The sequence below is a fragment of the Lissotriton vulgaris genome, chromosome 10 (assembly GCF_964263255.1).
Source record: "Lissotriton vulgaris chromosome 10, aLisVul1.2, whole genome shotgun sequence".
Classification (NCBI taxonomy): Eukaryota; Metazoa; Chordata; class Amphibia; order Caudata; family Salamandridae; genus Lissotriton; species Lissotriton vulgaris.
Window position 1 is genome coordinate 414,886,322 of NC_141698.1, and position 20,916 is coordinate 414,907,237.

General features: G+C 43.8%; 1 protein-coding gene across 2 annotated transcripts in view; it reads left to right on the forward strand.

Annotated features, from left to right (window-relative positions):
• Positions 1 to 20,916, forward strand: part of NUBP2 (NUBP iron-sulfur cluster assembly factor 2, cytosolic) — a 190,236-nt gene that overhangs the window by 165,084 nt on the left and 4,236 nt on the right. For both annotated transcript variants that reach the window (XM_086941247.1, XM_086941246.1), the window contains 2 exons: positions 5,129 to 5,239; positions 9,292 to 9,361. In XM_086941247.1, coding sequence (XP_086797373.1) covers positions 5,129 to 5,239; positions 9,292 to 9,361 — 181 coding nt within the window. The remainder of the gene's footprint in view (positions 1 to 5,128; positions 5,240 to 9,291; positions 9,362 to 20,916) is intronic.

Here is a 20,916-nt window from a genome sequence, read left to right on the forward strand (position 1 = left end):
CAGGACACACCCATGGACCCTTCACATGCAACTCCTGCAAGTTTGACGGCACAAATATCAATTCCACATCCACTAACACCAAACATAGATCTGACGCCTACCACCTTAAATGCATCCTACTCAACACCCGATCGGTCCACAGCCACGCCATCAACCTTTGGAATCTACTAGACACCATCTCTCCAGACGTCGCCTTCCTAACAGAAACTTGGATGAACACCTCTTCAGCCCCAGACATCACCATAGCCATCCCGGAAGGCTACAAGATCATCCGAAAAGACCGCACCAACCAAACAGGAGGAGGCATCGCCATCGTCCATAAGAACTCCATCCGCATCTCAACCAGCTCGGACGTCAACCTCTCTAGCGCCGAACACCTTCACTTCCAGATCCACACCGACCCCAAGACCACACTCAGAGGCACCCTCCTCTACAGACCACCGGGACCCCGTGCACAATTCACTGAAGACATCACTGATTTTATCACCCAACATGCCCTCTCCTCCAAGGACTACATCCTCTTGGGAGACCTCAATTTTCACCTGGAAAAAAGCAACGACAACAACACCACCACCCTTCTGGACAATCTCGCCAACCTCGGACTCAAACAACTTGTTAATACCCCCACACACCACGCAAGTCACACTCTCGACCCTATCTTCACCCCCAGCAAACATATTTCCTTCAGTCACACCACAGTTCTCCAATGGACGGACCACAGCTGCGTTCACTTTATTTACAATAAGACCACAACCCACAACCATCCTCAACCTACCCTGCAAAGAAACTGGAACAAAATCACCATCGACCAGATCTCCTCATCGCTTCTTCAAAACCCCCCTGCCCACTCATCGAACCCCAACCAAGCAGCCATTAACCTCACTCAATGGCTAACCAACACCGCCGACAACCTAGCACCTTTGAAAAAACGTCAAATCAAACCAGGCAGCAAAAACGCCCCCTGGTTCAACGAGGATCTTAAGAAATCCAAGAAACTCTGTCGCTCCCTTGAGAAGGCCTGGAAAAAAGACCCAAACACCAACACCAGGGACGCCTTCAAAAACGCCACCCGCATACACCACCAATTGATCCGGACTGCCAAGAAAACCGCATTCAAAGACCAACTAGACAAAAACGCCCACAACAGCAAGGAATTATTCAACATCGTCAAAGAGTTTACCAACCCCACTGCCAACTCCAACGACATCACCCCCTCTCAAACCCTTTGTGACTCCCTAGCTTCGTTCTTCCACGACAAAATCGCAGACATCCACAACAGCTTCGACAACCAACTCGAAGACCAACCCACCCAACCCTCTCCCGTACCTTCACCCCCCTTGAACATCCTTAATGACTGGAACCCAATCTCCACTGAGGACACCATCCGCCTGATGAACTCCATCCACTCAGGATCCCCCACAGACCCATGCCCTCACCACATCTTCAACAAAGCAGACTCCATCATAGCACCACACCTACGAGACGTCAACTGCTCCCTCAACTCCGGCACCTTCCCAGAAAGCTGGAAACACGCCGAACTCAGCGCCCTTCTGAAAAAACCCACAGCTGACCCCACCGAACTCAAAAACTACTGCCCCATCTCGCTCCTTCCATTCCCGGCCAAGGTCATCGAGAAGGCTGTCAACAACCAGCTCGCCGCCTTCCTGGAAGCCAACAAATCCCTCGACTCCTCACAGTCCGGCTTCCGAGCCAAACACAGTACTGAGACCGCACTCATCGCAGCAACAGACGACATCCGAACTCTACTGGACAATGGAGACACAGTCGCCCTCATCCTCCTCGACCTCTCCGCAGCCTTCGACACAGTCTGTCATAACACCCTGTTACAACGACTCAGAAACATCGGAATCCAAGGAAAAGCACTGGAATGGATCACCTCATACCTTGCCGGAAGAACTCAGAGAGTACGCCTCCCACCATTCAAGTCAGAGTCCACTGAAGTCATCTGTGGCGTGCCACAAGGATCTTCACTCAGTCCCACCCTCTTCAACGTATACATGAGCCCCCTCGCGACTATCGCACGCCAACACAACCTCAACATCATCTCCTACGCTGATGACACTCAACTGATCCTCTCACTCACCAAAGACCCAAACATCGCCAAAACCAACCTACATGAAGGAATGAAAGAGGTAGCCGAATGGATGAAGCATAGCAGTCTGAAACTGAATTCAGACAAAACAGAAGTCCTCATCTTAGGCACCTCCCCCTCCGCCTGGGACGACTCTTGGTGGCCAGAAGCCCTTGGAAAAGCACCCATCCCGACGGATCACGCACGGAACCTAGGCGTCATCCTGGATTCCTCACTCTCGATGACCAGACAAGTCAACGCCGTCTCTTCATCTTGCTTCAATATTCTTCGCATGCTCAAAAAAACATTTAGCTGGATCCCCACCGAAACTAGAAAAACGGTCACCCACGCACTGGTTACAAGCCGCCTGGACTACGGAAACACCCTTTACGCCGGTACCACCGCAAAACTTCAGAAAAAACTCCAACGCATCCAGAACGCATCAGCCAGACTCATATTAGACATTCCGCGTAAAGAACACATTTCTGGTCACCTGAAAGACCTCCACTGGCTCCCCGTCAATAAGAGGATAACTTTCCGCCTCCTCACCCACAAAGCTCTTTACGAACTTGGAACCGAATGCCTCAATACACGTCTTTCCTTCTACACCCCCTCCCGCCAGCTGCGCTCTTCCAACCAAGCCCTCGCTGCTATTCCCCGCGTCAACAAAACCACCATGGGAGGAAGATCATTCTCCTACCTAGCGGCCAAAACCTGGAACTCACTTCCCATGCACCTTCGCCTCACTCAAAACCACCTAGCATTCAGAAAGCAACTTAAAACCTGGATATTCGGGAAGTAATTCCCCACCCCTCTTCAAGCGCCTTGAGACCCTCTGGGTATGTAGTGCGCTATATAAATTTATTGACTTGACTTGACTTGACTAAGCTTCCTGGCCCCGAAATGAAAGAAGTGGGACTTAGAAATGTTTTGCCTGGGGAACCAACAGAGACCGGGATCTCTGTTGAAGCTGCAGTTGTCGAGGTTGAATAACAAGTCATGCCTCAGCTTGCTGAATTGTGCAACATTTAATAGTGGTGAAGTGCAACAAAACACAAATAGATCTTGACAGTTGTGCAAGAGGGATACTCTTTTAATGGACTTCTCAGAAGCCTTGGTATATGCTTTTCCGCCCATTCCTTCAATACCAGCAGTGATCCTGAGTCTAAGGAATTCCAAGTCAACATTGGCACTGATTGCTCCAGAATGGCTGTGACAATGCTCGTTTATGGACCTACTCCAAGGGCCTCCGCACTTGTGACCAAGGCCCTGCAGTCGTGGTGGGTCCCCGCACTTGGGCGAAATCTCCGCCATGACAATTATCATTGCGGAGATTCCGCCTGAATACAGAGACTCCCCCAATACTTCGTCCTCTGCCAGGAGTGCGGAGACCCATAATGAATCAGGCCCCAATTTTCTCTGTCCCCCTACAAAAGGTTGAGGTGCAAGGCGAACTTTCTGATTAGGTAACAGGGACAGATTTTCCATCCAAGTCTAACATCTTTGAATTTAGCAGCATGTCTCCTCAGGCAGTATGGACATTTGAATCTACCACGGGACGGCATGAACATCAAATGAGACCAATGAGGATGTCTTACTCTTTTAAATGGAAAACGTTTTGCCTGTGATTTGGAAGAAATGGTGTTTATTAATCTCACTGAATATCAAGAAGCGATTTTGCCTTACTGTCTACATCTATCCAAAGATAAGTTGCAGTTCACTTCCATAAAGTGAATCTAAATGCTAGAATAGCGTACAAGAAAAGCCGAATAGAAACCTTATTTTTCAACACTAAAATCTTAAAGGAAGTCTACAAGCTGCATCAGCTGTTGAGCACAGTTTTCTATTCAAATAAAATGTAGTTTCAAAACTTCATATCAAACTATCACCCATCCTCTATTCTTCAGCAGTCCATCTACACCAACTGAGCATTTGTTGCACTTTCTAGACATTAGGAAAATTGTAATTTTTCAACAAGACAAAACCAAAGCTAATAGAACGTCCAATCAACTGCTTCTCAATTATGGTCGAATAAAGGCAGTCTTAGCTACATCATAGATTATGTCTTTGATCTCTCTTTGTTATCAATTAGCAAGCAAACCTCTTTCTATAAGCCCTGAATTGCACTTCACCACTATAGCTTGGCTAAGGAAGATACCATTGGCTAAAATTTGTAAAGCTGGCACTTGGAAGTCAATGCACACATTTACAGGACACTATTGCCTTGATTTAGATATAAGGACTGACTCTTTGATAGGTCAAACTGTCCTCAAGAATTTGTTTGCATAGGTTTATTTTAAAATCTCTCAGCAATTGATGACTTAATCCTTTGTGGCCATGAACCCCATTTTTGTAACAGATTTGTTTGCTATTCTATTCCAACGTTCATGACTATTAATGAAGTTCCTAAAATGCAGAAGAAATGGTCACTTGTAGTTCTGATTCTGTATTGTAGTGACCGTCCCTCCTCCTCAGTTGTGTTTCAGCCATGGGGTTGAATATCAGTAAGACTGGATTCTTAATTCAATGTGGATCCATTAAAAAACTGCCTCTGAAAATGCAACTGGAACTAGAGTGCAATCTGGGATTGCAAGCGTCTAGACTTCTCAAAATCACGAGTAGCCTTATGTCCGTTATCGGACCTCCTTTTAAATGTATTCAACATTAAGTTTGGCAGTAAAGTTGGAGTGCTTCAATATAGTTTTGTAATGGCATTTATTTCAGTAGATTGTGAATTTAGGAGAAATATAGGCCCCGATAGGCTGTGTAGAGCACACATTTGGACTTTTTAACTTTCTGCCCCCTCTTTGGATATGATTGAGAGTCAAATCTGTGGGGTCACTACACACCGCAGGGAAATGTCTGTGTTTCTCCTTACAATACTGCTCTGTAACCCTTTCATGTTGCCTTTTTTTCTCATGCCATTGTACTCACCCCAAACTTGTAGCCTCCTCTTATCACTGAGTTGATTTCTCCTCATGTCTCTGTTTCCCCCAGACTCAATTCCGAACCACTTATTCCTCTTTCTGTTTTCAGGCAGTGTCTGTAGGAGATGTTCGACGTGAGCTGACGTTCTGTAAGAAGACAGGATTGCGGGTAATAGGAATTATTGAAAACATGAGCGGATTTGTTTGTCCACACTGTTCGGTAAGTTATAAAGAAAGAATGATTTGTTACTCTATTGCTAAACTCTGTATAACAAACAGACGCATATGCAGACGCATATGCACCTAAATGGCTTGCCGTATGCTGCTACCATGCGTGAGGAAAACCAATTGTGTGCATTAGACACCAGAGTTACTTGATTACCCACACTTTACAAAGGCACCCGTATTCAAAAGGCTGTAGGAGACGTGGTAGGGGGAAATACGTGATTAGACCTTTTTCCACATTGATTTCCCATCTATGACCCAGCCATCTGCAAGACACCTTAGCTTTGCTTACCGATGTATTTCACAAGAGTGAGTCACAAAATACCTTGCATCAAAGTAATGCGACAGACCAGACTTTCCTTGTTCAAAGACTTATTTGACATTCGGCAAAAATAATTCTGCTGGAAAGGATGCAGTGGTTTCATGTTCTATGGTTCACAGTCTGCGTTTACTCCTGTTGTCTGTCTGAACTACAACCAATAACTTTGCCTCATTGTTTCTAGAGTCCTCCTGCGTTACTGCTCAGTCAACGCTCAGTCAGCGTAGGTATCGATGCAACTAGTGTGTTCCCTCATTCACAAACGGCAGGGCTGTCTTTCATCATTTACTAACTTTAGAACTCCTAACTTAGTGAGTAGATCCGAGCTATCACGTGCATAGCTCATGCATGAGGATAGCTGATCAAAGATAGTAGATCTTACCTAACTTTGCACATAATTTACTGTTCATGGTATAGGCATTAAAATGATTTCTCACAATACACACACACTCTGCATGTTACACAATAAGCACCACATCGACCTACTTGGTAGTATACGATTTCAGCACATACTGTTAAGCACATCTATGTCTCAGCTATCTTTCGGGGCAGGTAATGGGGATTAGATAGTGCTCTTACATTACACATATCATATAGGTCAATTGAGTAGGATGCAGGGTACTCTCAGGTTACCAGTTTCTATGCATTCATGGAGTTTGCATATGAGTTCTCAGGTTACACAGGTCATGTGGGTTTATGGAGTAAATAGCAGAGGTTTCACATGTTATCTAGGTCCTGTGGGTTCATTGAGAACCTAGGAGAGGGCTCAAGTAACATAGGTCGATTGGATTCATGCAGTACTTAGAAGATCTCCTCCAGGTTACACTGGTCTAATTAGCTCATGGAGCACAGAGAAGATCTATCTTCGGTTACTAGGGTCTTATTGGTTCATGAAGTACACATTAGAGCTCTTTGTTTATGCAGATCTCCTGGGTTAATGGTATTCAGATTGTAAGAGTGAAATTAGTGCACCCCATTGCCTCTTGGTTTATACAAATTATGATATTGGAGGAGGAACCTGAGGATGAATTTCTGTCCAAAGTGGAGGAAAATGGTCAAGAAAAGAGTGAATAAAAATGTATTCATCTGACGCAATGTGGTTTGCAAGATGGCTGTACTCCAGGCTAACCCTATGGCTCACAAAATGTGTACAAGGTGCATCCTGCTGTGATATTTTCTTGTACATAAAGCACACTGCGTTATTGGGCTACATGGCTTTCAGGGAGTTGTGCCCACCTTTCCAAATAACATTAGGACAAAGCAGAAGCATTTCTCCATATGTCTTTGCATCGTGGAGGCTGGAGGAGAGGAATCATTGACTTCCTTTCCGAAAAGGCTGACAATCAAGTCACTTCAAAGCTCTAGAGAGATTTGCCTAGGCTAGGGGTGTATCTTAGTTTTGATTATTTTTCATACAATCTCAATTTAAAGGAAAAAAACAATATTTCTCTTCACACCTAACTAACTGTAAATAAAGCTTCCATCAAAGTGGCTGGTGATATGGAGATGTAAGTCTCACCATGAACCCTCTTCTTTTTCTCTGATCCTATTTGAATGAAATGATCCTTTGTATATGATCTTAATAAAAGGGCAAGTGTTACTTTCCAAATTTGCACAGGTAATTCCATTGTTCTGTTGTCATACAGTGCATACTATATCAGTAAGACTGTGCGTTTAGACAACATAAGTGTCAAAACTGTGCGAGACTAAGTCCATGCACACCATCAGGATATGTTGGCCTTAGACATAGCTAGCTCACAGTGCATCATCTGGATCTCTAACCTTACAAAGTATCGAATGGTATGTGCAACCTCAGAACATGACAAGTCTGACTCCCTAAACCATGGAAACTGATCAGTCCCTTTTGTTAGTAACTCGTGCATGCCCAAAGGGAGATACAAGAAATACTTGGAGTGGCATTTCAAATGTTTATTGCAGCAATAAGATTCTTGTGTAGAATATGTGCACTGCAATAATAGAAAGAAACAGAACAGAGTAATCAGCATTATGCGAATGATGAAGATAAACAATGCAACCATTCTGCTGTCACATTGTTTATATGCATTCATATATGCTCATATCTATACTTCTGCCTAGCGTTTCCTGATCTAGTGGGCTTAGGTGGCACAAATCTTCCACAATATTCTTGGTGACCTAATTCCCCAGTTACCTGTGGGTATGTTTCATCTGGGAGCCCATTCTTGTGCAGAGTAGGCCATTGTCCTTCTCAGGAAGTTGAACAGGATTCAGCTGGGCTGGAATTCCAGCATGGGGCAACATCAACATTGACAGCGAAATGCTCCTCTGTCTAAACAAAGGTCAGTTCTATAATAAACTGCATCTATGTTACCATTGCGGAGCTCTAGTCGGTCCATCAGTATTGATTTTGCCCTTGCAGAGCTATCACCGAGAAGACAACAACAAACATCAACATTTTGCACAGTGAACTTAAGCCTAGTACAGAATGTACAAGACCCTGATAGTATTCCTACGTAGAAGTGTAAATGTGAGCAAATCAATTTCAGAGAATATTATCCCATATGAAACTACATGCAAATATGTGTCAAGAGTCCGTGTTTAAGAAAGATACCATCTTTAAATGTGAACATGTGAAATGGTGGTATTCCCTGTCTGAGACCTATGTAACCACACAATACTGTAACTTGATGCTGATACCAGCACAATGCCTAGCCACCCCTTCTGAAAATAAAATGTCAATCACCAACCTCTAACAGTAGGCATTTAAATCAGTGAAGTGTTATAGTCAAACTTTACAATTATTTTGTATTACTCAACAACAATTTGCAATAGTAGCAGAGCACTCTGTGTCTCCATATGCTATCTGCTGTGACACAGATGTTATACAGTAAGGCTTAAGCCAAGCTATCTATCACCTTTGGACTGATCTTGTAGGCTAGCATCTGAGTGAAGACTTCATCCTATGCCCAGGTGTACAGTTGTGTTCTGTCTCGGCCTTTGTCAACCCTATGTGGACAGTTAATTTCACCTACTATCGTGAAGGTGAATTTTCATCCTAATATTCCCCATTTTCTTTCTCCACGCGGGTGCAGATAAGAGAAGTAGGTATGGAGAAAAATCAGTGTTGCTTAAGCACGGTGTTGCTTAAGGACACAGTTGCATGCCAACATTGTTGCTGTGCAGGTTGGAGACAGAAGGTTGCGTCTTATCTTTTTCTTTGTTAAAATGGCATAAAATAGCACACATTTGTTTGAAAACACTCTATGTAGTGTAAAAACACTACTAAACTAAGATACAGGAGTAAAATTAGGTGTAGTTTGCATACGTGGGCAGGTTACAAAGGGAAACTGTGCTCTCTTGGGGCATTCTTCTAGATGGTGCTAGAGCAGGGCGAATCAGTCGATTAACGTGGGTAAGGAACAAATGGCAAGGGCTGAAGGGATATGTTTAGCCATTTGTGGGAAGCATAGATTTAGGAAATTCTGAAAGATCAGCCTGCTTGAGGAAGAGACGGCCCATAAGAAGTATTAGAATGAGCCAGTTGGGTTCATGTAACAGTGAATATTCAGGCACAGTTGCCCTAGACCTCTTTTCAACATCAGTACCGGTTCTAGGAAGGTTTTTTGCTTCTGTTCGTGTCCCTCTTTCTGCCTCAGATATTGCTGGGTTCGTCCATCTGGTTTCACTTTCTTCCCTCTGTGGCCGAAGAGAAAAGTCTGTAGGGTTAATTATCAATTCTGCTCTTTCAGGAATGCACCAACATTTTTTCCAGTGGAGGTGGGGAGGAGCTTGCTCGGCATGCCGAAGTCCCCTTCCTAGGTGAGTGGCGTTTACATTTCTGTTATGTTTACTAGTGGGGTGTGTGAGATTACTTGAAACAAGGACACTTTGATTGAGTTAGTGTCATTCCTGAGTTTACAGTACCACAAGTAATGCAGGCACTGGGGTGAGGAAACCACTTCCTTTGTCATGAAGCTCACAGTGATTTAAACCAGATAGACACACGGTGGAAGACATCTTACCCTGCTAACAGTGACCCAAATTGTATTGGCTTTAAATTTGAGTATTTGAGTGGGTGACAGCCTTATTGAACCAGAGGTCAAACAAATCAACAATGTCATGCCCGTAGCTTTACAGAAAGAACAGGAAACCTATAAGGTCATCTCAGTATTAGGTGGAGAAACTCAGGTCCTTCGAACATTTTCCAAAAACAATGAGCCTGATTGCGAGTTTGATGGATGGTTTACTCCATCACAAACGTGACGGGTATCTCTTTCGCCATATTACAAGCTCCATAGAATATAATGAAGTTGTAATACGGCGGATGGGATATCCATCACGTTTGTGACGGGGTAACCCTACCCGCCAAACCAGTAATCAGGCTCTATGTTTCAGCTGACCAGTTGTTTGAAAGTTTGATTTAATGTGCGCCTGAAGCTTTGTGGTTGATGAGTGTAATGTCTGACTGGGTATGTCGTCATACTGGATGATTGTGGTTCTAGGTTCTTGATCTGGGTCCAGCACAGGGCTTGCCGTCTAGCTACACATCCTCACAAGGTTTGTACTTAATAATTTATTATTAATCCATTATTCTAACATTGCATAAGGTCACAGAGAAAATGTATCTTTCCATAAGCTAGTCCTGTTCACTGAATGCATTCACACAGGTGTATGAACATTAACTGCATTTTTTAATCTCTACCGCACGTGCTTTAATTTTATTATTTCACACAAGGCATCTGTTCGGTGTATGAACCCATATGCCTGTACTGTATTCATTCACTCTCGGATCATGCACAATTCACTCTACTGCAATGCACACTTTCATTTTTCCCTCATATTTTCAACACATTTGCTTCATCCTATTCAGCACTGAAACTTTTCAGTACAACACACATCGGACTTTTGACACAGCGTGCATATTCTACACACATGAATTCCATCATGCTTGCTCAATGACCCTCTGCTGTTTTGAATCACCTCCACTTACTGCACAAAGCATTTAGACAATGTCAACTCTTTACATAACCTTGCATTCTACAGCTAATTCCATGCAAGCACCTTATCTTTGTTTCTTAAAGCTGGACCCTCGTTCACACACTGTACACTTGTGAATGTGCATCAGCTCAGACTTCTTGATCACTCATAGTGCACCACAGATGTTTATTCACCCACAACACTCACTTTCAGGGTGCTTTAACCCTGGCAACGCAAGCTTTCACTGCATCCTCTAGAAACTGTAGTGTCATACACTATTTCATGTAGTTTATAACCTCACACTCTGTGCAGGGGAGACCTGCACCCTGTACCCCGTTTTACTCCTGGCACTCCTGCTGCACACTGGGCTTCCAAGTAGCACCCTGCTGTCACCACTTTGCAATCTGTACCAGTGCAACATTTGCACCCTCTATTTCCTCACCGCACCCTGCCTTCCTCCTCCTTTCACAATTTCTTGCTCCTCTTTTCATACTACACTCGCCTTTTTTTCATCTTGTGCTTCTCCCCCATGCCTCTCCTTACATCTTGTGGACCCTGCATGCACTATGCACATCCCTTCTTGGTACCCTGCTCTCCTCCCCCCCTTGCTACCAGTGCTTCCTCTTGCACACTGGCTATCTCCACTCATAAAGTGGTTTCATCAAAAGACAATCGCCATACTTCACTGACATGGGTAGATCATGGGTAGCAGCAGTGTATGCTTCCATACGATATGCAGCAGTCACATGACATGTACAGTAGAGGTACAAAATGTACACTCCCGTTGAAAGATTCTATGCGTCAGAAATACGTATGCAACTCCTACCCATGTGATGCCTCTTCTTTTCAGTGCTCAAGTTTGCAAACAACTTCTCCGTATAAAAAAACCAAAGCGATTGCCAGTGCTTGTTGACAAATGTGATTAATTTGTATCAATATTAAGCCCATCCTTGATGGCAGGACTTGATTTATCCTTTCTACTGTTCTTAGAACAGGAAATCAAATTGAGACACACAACACACGTGTTTCAAATTCTTCTGCCGTCCATGTAAATATCCAGAAGTACAACCTCCACACCTTGCATCAATAGGTTGGTTTCCCCCTTGTAATTGCTCAATATATACACATCATTCAGTATTCAACTTAGTTTTCTTAAGTCTGGCCAGAAACAGAATCAATGGTGTTCTCCAGTATTATATCTTTTATAGATTCACATTCTTGAATCTTCACCGTCGTCATGTTGGGAGTCCCATAGTAACAGTAAAATAGCAGTATTATAACTCAATATTCAAATGCCCATAGGAATTCACTAGCATTTAGCAACCTACTACCATTGTTTTATAACATCCAAACTCCAGCCAATCAGAGCTCAAACCATAGAGTCTCCTTCCCTGCAGGGCTACCATACCTCAGATGTCTTGCTGAACATCGTGTATTTGGGAGTCTCCCTCAGCTCTGCTCAGGCAAAGTCTTACTACTGTGGCCCTTATGAACTTTCAGCTAGCAGTTAATTTCTGTACTTCAATCTTCTTCTGAGGTACACTCCAAAAGTTTGAGTACCTATTTTTCCTTCATTATGTCAGAGTCTAAAAAAGGGTTGTTTAGGCCTGTAAGACTTGTGGAAAGTCCAGACTATATTATGAGGACCCACATAAGGAGTGTCTGTATTGCCTGTATCCAGACCACTAGCCCAGAGAATGTAAGTACTGTTGTACTTTCTCCACAAAAACTCACAAAGCCGTGAGGGTAGGCTGCTTCGCTGGTTGCAAAGGAAGAAAACGGCAAAAGGCTCTGACTGTTAGGTTGAGGAGAAGCCCCATACCACCTCCAGAAAAAGAAAGGAAGAAAGGCCTTCATCTTTGCTTAAAGACCCTAAAAAAATCCAGGTCTCAGAGTAAAGAGAGGGTTGAGAAAAAAAGGCTAAAAAAGACCAACCCGGTCCTTCTTCTCACCAGAGGTCTGGTTCTGCTCCACCGTCAATGCCTCATACTCCTTCTAAGTGTTGATGCTCCCCAGGGACAGGGGTGGGGGGACAATTAGCCTGCTCCAACCTTCTTGAATACTCCTGGTCACCACTTCTCCACTATACCTTGGAATAGGGGTAAGGGAGAGCGAGAAGCCCTTAAACGAGGGCTCACCACATTCTCCTTTCCAAATACTCTGTTGGCTAGAAACACGGATATCAGACCGGCCCTTGAAGCCCTCTTGTTTTCCAGCTGGAGCACCTTGCACAACTTTTTTGAGGGTGCCTCCATTAAGACATTGAATGCAATGCAAAACGTAATACCAGGTTCCAAAAACGCCTCGCCTTCATTATTGTCAGCTGTCCTGCTGGGCGCTTCATCCTTCGAACGCCCGGGGGCAACAAGACAATATACCACCTTAGAGACACTAGTCAGGGCCTATGATGGAACGAGCGGTTTGATTTCATGCGCCTATATTGTTCCTCTAGCACTATGGGAAGACACGGTTGCACACATACCAATCGCAATAGCAAGCTGACACTACTGTGGACATCACCCAGAAGCAATGGAAAACACGGGAGGATATTCCCAAGATATACTGGAGCATGTACTTTTAACATATGTGGTGGACATGCTCTCTTATTACCACTTATTGGAAAGAAATCCTTGCCATATTAAAGGCACACTCGGTATCCTCCTCCCTGATTCTTACACCACAGTTTTTCAGGAACTGGAGGCAATGAAACACGCTGATTGGTGCCTCTAAAACTAAATGCTGGGTGCTGCCAAGCATCTCATAGCACTTCACTGGAATCAGCCATATGCCCCTCCTATTGCCCATTGGTTGACATGCCTCTAGCTTTTAATGGCCATGGAGCTTTTATCCCATAGGTAGTGTTCACAGATAGTAAATTTGCCCATATCTGGTAACCCTTGATAATTACTTCACCCGCTTGGAATACTCATGCTTCACACCACCCAGGCTTAGAGCACTCCAGCTCTTTGAAAGAGACATACCCATGCTGGAACAACAAGATCTCAATTGCGCTGGCTGTCTTTTCCCATATACTGGCTGCATCTCTCTCATCTCTTCCTCCCTAGTACACCCATTCCCCTATAAGGCTCCTTGATAAATTGTCACTCATGAACAATATTCCTCCAACCTAACATGTTCAACTGTTTAGTTATGTTGTTTTCGGTTTACTTAATTGCAAGGGCAAAGGAAACGCGCCTGCCTTGATCATCCTTTGTATATTCCGTACATGCACAGCTTCTACTGCCATATACTTCTTAGGCACAGTTGTACTTCATATTGTGCTGTTTTATGTATGAAAATAGGATGGGTGCTTTTTTTAAGCTGTCAATGCCTAGTATTTAAAGTTATTTTGATCCATAAAATTCCTCAATAAAAAGATTTTTAATATAAAAAGAAACACAGGGCTGCTATTATCACTCCTGACATATAGATCATATATAATTAGCACTTCTGTATTACTTGACCCCACTTTTTTCACTCTTCTTAATAATACAGTTAAAAGGGGTTACCAATACTATTATGAAATGACCCCGCACCAATACCCTTAAAATTCCCTACAACAAAAGAAACACTGGCACTCACAATATTTCAGATTATATTGATGACACAATTCTGTCCAACCTAGCAAAAAGAAACAGGAGAGGTCCTCTCGACAGGGGAAACACGTGAAGTACATTTATCAAGACATTCATTTTTTTATTTGATAAATTTCAAAGTAACAAAATTAATACAAGAAGTTGCAAGGACTCGGACACTTCAGTCTGGATAATACAGTCAAAAATCTCCACAATGATGGAGATAGTGATCCAATCCTTGTTGCAAAGAACATGAAACAGCCAACAGGCGTTTCATCACCTCTGTCACTTTTTCAAGGCTCAAAGATATACAAATTATTTGAAGAATTAAACGGCAGACGTAATGGGAGTAAATCTGTAATATCAGCATACAGAGTCTGTAATTGTACATAGGCCATTTTCCATCTCCGGTGCTGTAGCTAAAATATTTGATCGTGTCCTGAAAGACTCGTATTTAAAATTTGTATGTCAATATATTCTTTGTAGAAAGTATGGATGACGCTTTAACACGGCATCTTGGGTGCTATGATAACTCCCTTTTTGCTTTGCCGTTCTCTCCTAAAAGCAGTCTCCTCCTGTCTGTACACTATAAATTCCAACCTCAAATGCATTTTCACCACACTAATGTTACGGAAATAGGTCATAAATAGTATTCTATAGATACACATCCTGTTCTAGATGGCATTTCATGTGTGACATAAGTCCATATAATCATGTGGGGAAATGTAATGAGGAGACACAATGATATAAAATACATATAGTGCCATTGTAAAATTTAAATTAAATAATTGTAACATTAAAATGGAATGATTGTGGAGATGCTTAACATGAAATGTGTTTTATGAATGGCAGTTTGAAAATGAAAATTGTAAAAAGTTCATAGCCACAATTCAGTGTTTCAATTACTGAGGTATAATGGAACCAATATGATTGGAAAATGGATGCTAACGAATCCCACATTAATGAGAATGTTAGCGTTCTAGTGATCATATGGGATGCTGAAATTGAAGATGGACATGAATCTCAATATGTAGATCAAAAACAGCCACCATGAATGTAAAACCAGCTAGGAGGTAGGTGTTCTGCAGAAACGCGCTAGCCATGATTTTTTACCCTATGTACCCTTGTCCGTTTTCTTGTTTTCACAAGGTACTCAATACATTTTAAACTTTTTGTACCATTTAGTGGTATTTTGACCTTTGCTGCCTGTGCCGGTAAAAGAAGCGTGTGTTTCCAATGTTAATTCCCATAGATTCTTTAGCCTGCAGCCCAAACCGCTGGACTTACACCAAATTTGGCAGAAAGGTAGCTTTTGGTCTGCAGGTTACCCCTTCAGTTATTTGGATGAAATCCATTCAGTAGTTTGTACGAAAATAAGGAAAATCCAAAATTGTATATTCACGATTGCGAAGCCTTCATGAATAATTACAAGCTTGTGTAGAGATCTGCTGAGCTCTGCTTGGCTGCCAACACTTGAAACAGAAAGTGTTGGCAGCCATCTTGGTACTCTACTTCAGCTGAGTCCCGTACAAAAACGCTGAAAAAAGTAAAAGGGGCAGGGTACCCTGACCCTCTAAGTCTAGGGCTTTGACCCCAGAGGGACCTCGCTAGGCCAAAAAAGCATTTTTGTATTTCTTGACAAAATTAGCAAATATGGCAGTGAACTGGGAATAAAACGAGCGCTTGCTTTTAAAATTGCCCTTGGGCGAGCCAGGTCTCGGAGGCATGTTTGTTTAATTATGCCCCAGGGACCACCACCTCCTTGGGGCTTATATTTAGTAATGCATGCGGGGGGGTTTGGATCCCTGCAGCCCACAGGGACCACCACCTCCCTGGAGCATCAAATAAAAATTATAATGGGGGTGCGCGGACCACCCCCAGCCCACTGGCCCCCCAGCCCACTGGATCACCACTTCCCCGGGGCAAAAATGCGCATTAAAGAGGGGGCAGGTCAGAGCGGGCCCCCGGCCGTGGGGACAGCCATCTCACCGGTGCAGGCCCTTGAAAATCAAAGAAGGTGATCAGCGTGGCCCCCCTCCTGCAGCCATAGATGACAGTGGGGACCACTCCCACCAACCAAAAGCAAACACGTCGGTTCCAGCTAGTGGGAGCTGTCAAATTGCTCCTGATTGCTGGAAGTAGAGTTTTTCATCTCTTTCCCTGCCCACAGACATGTGGCAGGAAAGAGATTAAACTAGTGCTCTTGCATGCAGGGAGCTGCATTTCCCTGCATGTAAGAGCAGTGCCAGCTTCCACAGGAGGCGGGGAGCTGGCTGGCACCGCGAGGGACTTGAGGCTCCCCCTGCGCTCCCTTAGCTTACGGGATTGCCTTGGGTGGGACCAGGGCACCCAGGGAGTCATGGCCAGGCCCCCGGGCCGAAATCAGCCAAGGGAGAGGGCTGCGTGGCCCCCCTTCCTTATTGAATGATGGCCTTGCCCTGGGGGATGTAATCCCCGGGGCTGAAAACCTCCCAGGGAGGGGAGCCATGCATCTCCCTCCCCATTAAGTTGTACTGGGCAGGGGATTGGGTCTCTAAGGCTGTTTTGTCCCAAATGCTTATTTCACAGTGATTAAAGTTCAAACAGGAGGCATATACAAATATAAACTAATCAGGTGCCCCCGCTGAAGCGCCACTTCTGGAAAGAACCAATAAATATAACTCCCTGGGCTTAGTTAATGCAAAGCAAGTATGTTTTCTCTGCAATTTCATTTTGAAAAAGGATCTGAAATGCTTTGTGGAGGTGAATGCATTATTGATCTATTGGAGCACAATATTTTATTGGAGAAAAAGGGGCAGGGTACCCTGACCCTCTAGGTCTAGGGCAAAAAAGCCATTTTGTACTTCTTGACAAAATTTGCAAATATGGCAGTGATCTGGGAATAAAACAAGCGCTTGCTTTTAAAATTGCCCTTGGGTGAGCCAGGTCTCGGAGGCATGTTTGTTTAATTATGCCCGGGGACCACCACCTCCTTGGGGCTTATATTTAGTAATGCATGGGGGGGGCTTGGATCCCTGCAGCCCACAGGGACCACCACCTCCCTGGAGCATCAAATAAAAATTATAATGGGGGTGCGCGGACCACCCCCAGCCCACTGGACCACCACTTCCCTTGGACAAAAATGCGCATTAAAGAGGGGGCAGGTCAGCGCGGGCCCCAGGCCGTGGGGACAGCCATCTCACCGGAGCAGGCCCTTGAAAATCAAAGAAGGGGATCAGCGTGGCCCCCCTCCTGCAGCCATAGATGACAATGGGGACCACCACCCCCATGGCTGGCTCCTGCTATGTTCCAGGGTGCCCGGAAAGCTGCCTGCTTTTGCTTGGCGGGAGATGTGACCACTCCCACCAACCAAAAGCAAACACGTCGGTTCCAGCTAGTGGGAGCTGTCAAATTGCTCCTGATTGCTGGAAGTAGAGTTTTTATCTCTTTCCCTGCCCACAGACATGTGGCAGGAAAGAGATTAAACTAGTGCTCTTGCATGCAGGGAGCTGCATTTCCCTGCATGTAAGAGCAGTGCCAGCTTCCATAGGAGGCGGGGAGCTGGCTGGGACCGCTAGGGACTTGAGGCTCCCCCTGCGCTCCCTTAGCTTACCGGATTGCCCTGGATGGGACCAGGGCACCAGGGGATTCATGGCCAGGCCCCCGGGCCGAAATCAGCCCAGGGAGAGAGCTGCGTGGCCCCCCCTTCCTTATTAAATTATGGCCTTGCCCTGGGGGATGTGGTCCCCGGGGCTGAAATCCACCCAGGGAGGGGAGCCATGCATCCCCCTTCCCCATTAAGTTGTACTGGGCAGGGGATTGGGTCCCTGAGGCCGTTTTGACCCGAATGCTTATTTCACAGTGATTAAAGCTCAAACAGGAGGCACATACAAATATAAACTAATCAGGTGCCCCCGCTGAAGCGCCACTTCTGGAAAGAATCAATAAACATAACTCCTGGGCTTAGTTAATGCAAAGCAAGTATGTTTTCTCTGCAATTTCATTTTGAAAAAGGATCTGAAATGCTTTGTGGAGGTGAATGCATTGTTGATCTATTGGAGCACAATCTTTTTTTGACTGTGACTAGTGACTTCTTTGTTGTGATGTCCTGTTGAGAGCAGAGTCAATGGTTCCCCCTTTAAATGAGTAAGATTATGAAAATGTGCAAATCGCTTTGAAGCTTTGCATGTTTGGGCGTGCCCACCTTAGTTGTATGTAAAGATCTTCTTGCCTTTTGCCAGGATGATGGAAAGCTTTACAAGCAGCCCCCCATTGTGTTTCCTGCCTACTTTGGTGAGTTCTTGATGCCAAGAAATATGAGGACATTTCCACCAAACAAAGAAGCACTTACTTCATATAGTTAAGAGGCAGTACCCTTGTTTGGTGGAGATTTACCTCTTTGTGCTCTTGTCGGCTTTTCTATAGGAAGATTCATGTTATCACAAGTTTCTGGATAAAGACGCACAAGCTACAACCACATTGCCAAAATGCACACAAGGCCACTGGTGACTTTTCCTCATGCTCAATTACGCAGCTGTAGTTCAGTATTCATAGTCGACATTTACCCAAGGAGGTTGCACTTAGTAAGTAGAAAGTACTCAGCTTGGGTAGATCTTTTGTGCAAAATGGTGGACACTTTTTAGATGAAGCGGCAGGTGCAGGTGCATTGTGGCCTAGTCACTGACACAGCTACTGACATACCCACATCGACACTTAGACACCCACTCACACACCCACTGACAGATTCACTCAGACACTGATACACCCACTCAGACACTCACACTCCCTATCACCCACCCACTCACATACCTACTCAAACACTCACATGCAGTCATAGACCCAGGCACTCATGCACCAACTCACAGATGCACTTAGACTCTCTCTCAGGCTTTCATACATCCACTCACAGAACCCGTGAGTGGCTGTATTGGTGAGTGATAGGGTGTCTCAGTGGCTTCATGGGTGAGAGAGTGGGTGTGTGATTGGCTGTATGGCTAAGTGAGTGGCTGTACGAGTAAATGCCTGGCTGTAAGTGTGTTAAATGATCTTGGTGGGAGTGGCTGTATTGGAGAGTCATTCTGTGTGTTAATGGCTGAGTGAGCATATGTGCGTGTGCTTGTATGGATGTGTGAATGGGTATGTTAATGGTTTGAGTGTGTGGGTGGTTGTATTGTACCGTAAGTATTTGTGTTAGTGGCTGTATAGGTGTGTGAGTTGGCGTGTGAGTGATTGTATAGATGTGTGAATGGGTATGTAAATAATTGTGTGGGTGAGTGAATGGGTTTGTGAGTGGCTGTATGGGTGACTGTGTAGCTCTGTTACTAGCTGTAAAGGTGGGTGAGCGGCTGTGTGAGTAGTTGTATGGGTGTGCGAGTGGCTGTATTGATCTGCGAGTGGCTGTTTGAATGGTTGTGTGGGTTTGTGAGTGGGTGTGTGCATGTGTGAGTTGGTCTGTGGACGATGTCATCTGTGATGTTATTGGAGATGTCATGAGCGATGTTATCAGTGATGCCACAGACCATGTCATGAGTGGTGTAATATCTGAATTCATCAGCAGTGCATTGCACAGATGTAAGGTATAGTTAGCTCAGGTAACTATAATTGCTGAATTTCATTGGTATTGTATTAGTCAAATGGAAGCATAACTAGAACAACCCTGTAACATTTGTTTTTTCAGTAAATTTCTAAGGCTTTTTAAATTCTATTTCCCGACTATAACATCCCGTTAACCTTTCGTTTTTTCAGTGAATTTCTGCGTTTTTAAAAATTCTAGTTCTTAACTATAATGTCCCTGTAACCTTTAGTGTTTTTTATGTGACTATATATAGTGTTTGTGGGTGTGTGAGAGAAAAGAGGCTAACTTTTGTGTGTAGCTTTCACATTATCAGTACCGTATTCGGTTCTGAATGCAACTTTGGGCTTTTTAGGTCTCGCCTGAAAACAGTTTTGCTGGCTTGACAGATTCATGCAAACACATATAAATACATAGAAAGTCTTTTAAGTTAGACCATTTAATCACATGATTTACATTCTGCTTCAGTTAGTGGGCCCTCTGCACTTCAGCCATTGGTTCTTTTGTCCTGTGAGTGGTGGCATTTTACCTGAACCTATGTGCTCATCCATCTAACCAAGAAGTGCACTTCAGTGCAGGAACTGGTGGACCAACAACTTACACTGCCCACGATTTTTCTTTCCCTGCTTTATCCTTGTATCTTCATGTTAGAGTAATTCAAAAACAAAAATAGCCTTTCTTTGTACTAATAAAGATCAGATTTCCATGTTATGTACTTTTAAATTAAAATAATTTTCTGTACCTTTTTTAAATGTAGCTGCCTGCTATAAAGAATGATTGCTATTCTATTAAAATTATATGCAACTGTTATTTTATTTTTTTATTTACATTTATTATTGCAAGCATATGGTAACATCAGCTTTTAGATTTTTTTTCTTCTTTTGGTATATGCTTACAGTTTTTAAAAATACAAATCACACCAGTCAGACCTATTGGCTTTGCCAGGGTTTGTTTTCAATATTAACCTCATATTACACTGACCCGATGAGTGTAGATACAAACTTTTTGAATGGCGATATGCGGGTTGATGTACTAAAAAAAACAATATATAGCCAAGTAGTATATTTACCTAGACATTTGGAAAATTATATTGGCAAAAAAACAAAAATGTTTTTATTCATGAGCTCCTTTAAAAAGGTGGAGAAAGAGTATTCTAAAACTTCTAGATCCACTTTCAAAATCAATAAGAACATTATTAATTTTTCGACAGAAAAACTTTGTGCCCTTCAGAAACTTCGGTGGTGAAAAATATACTGGATGCACTGAAAACG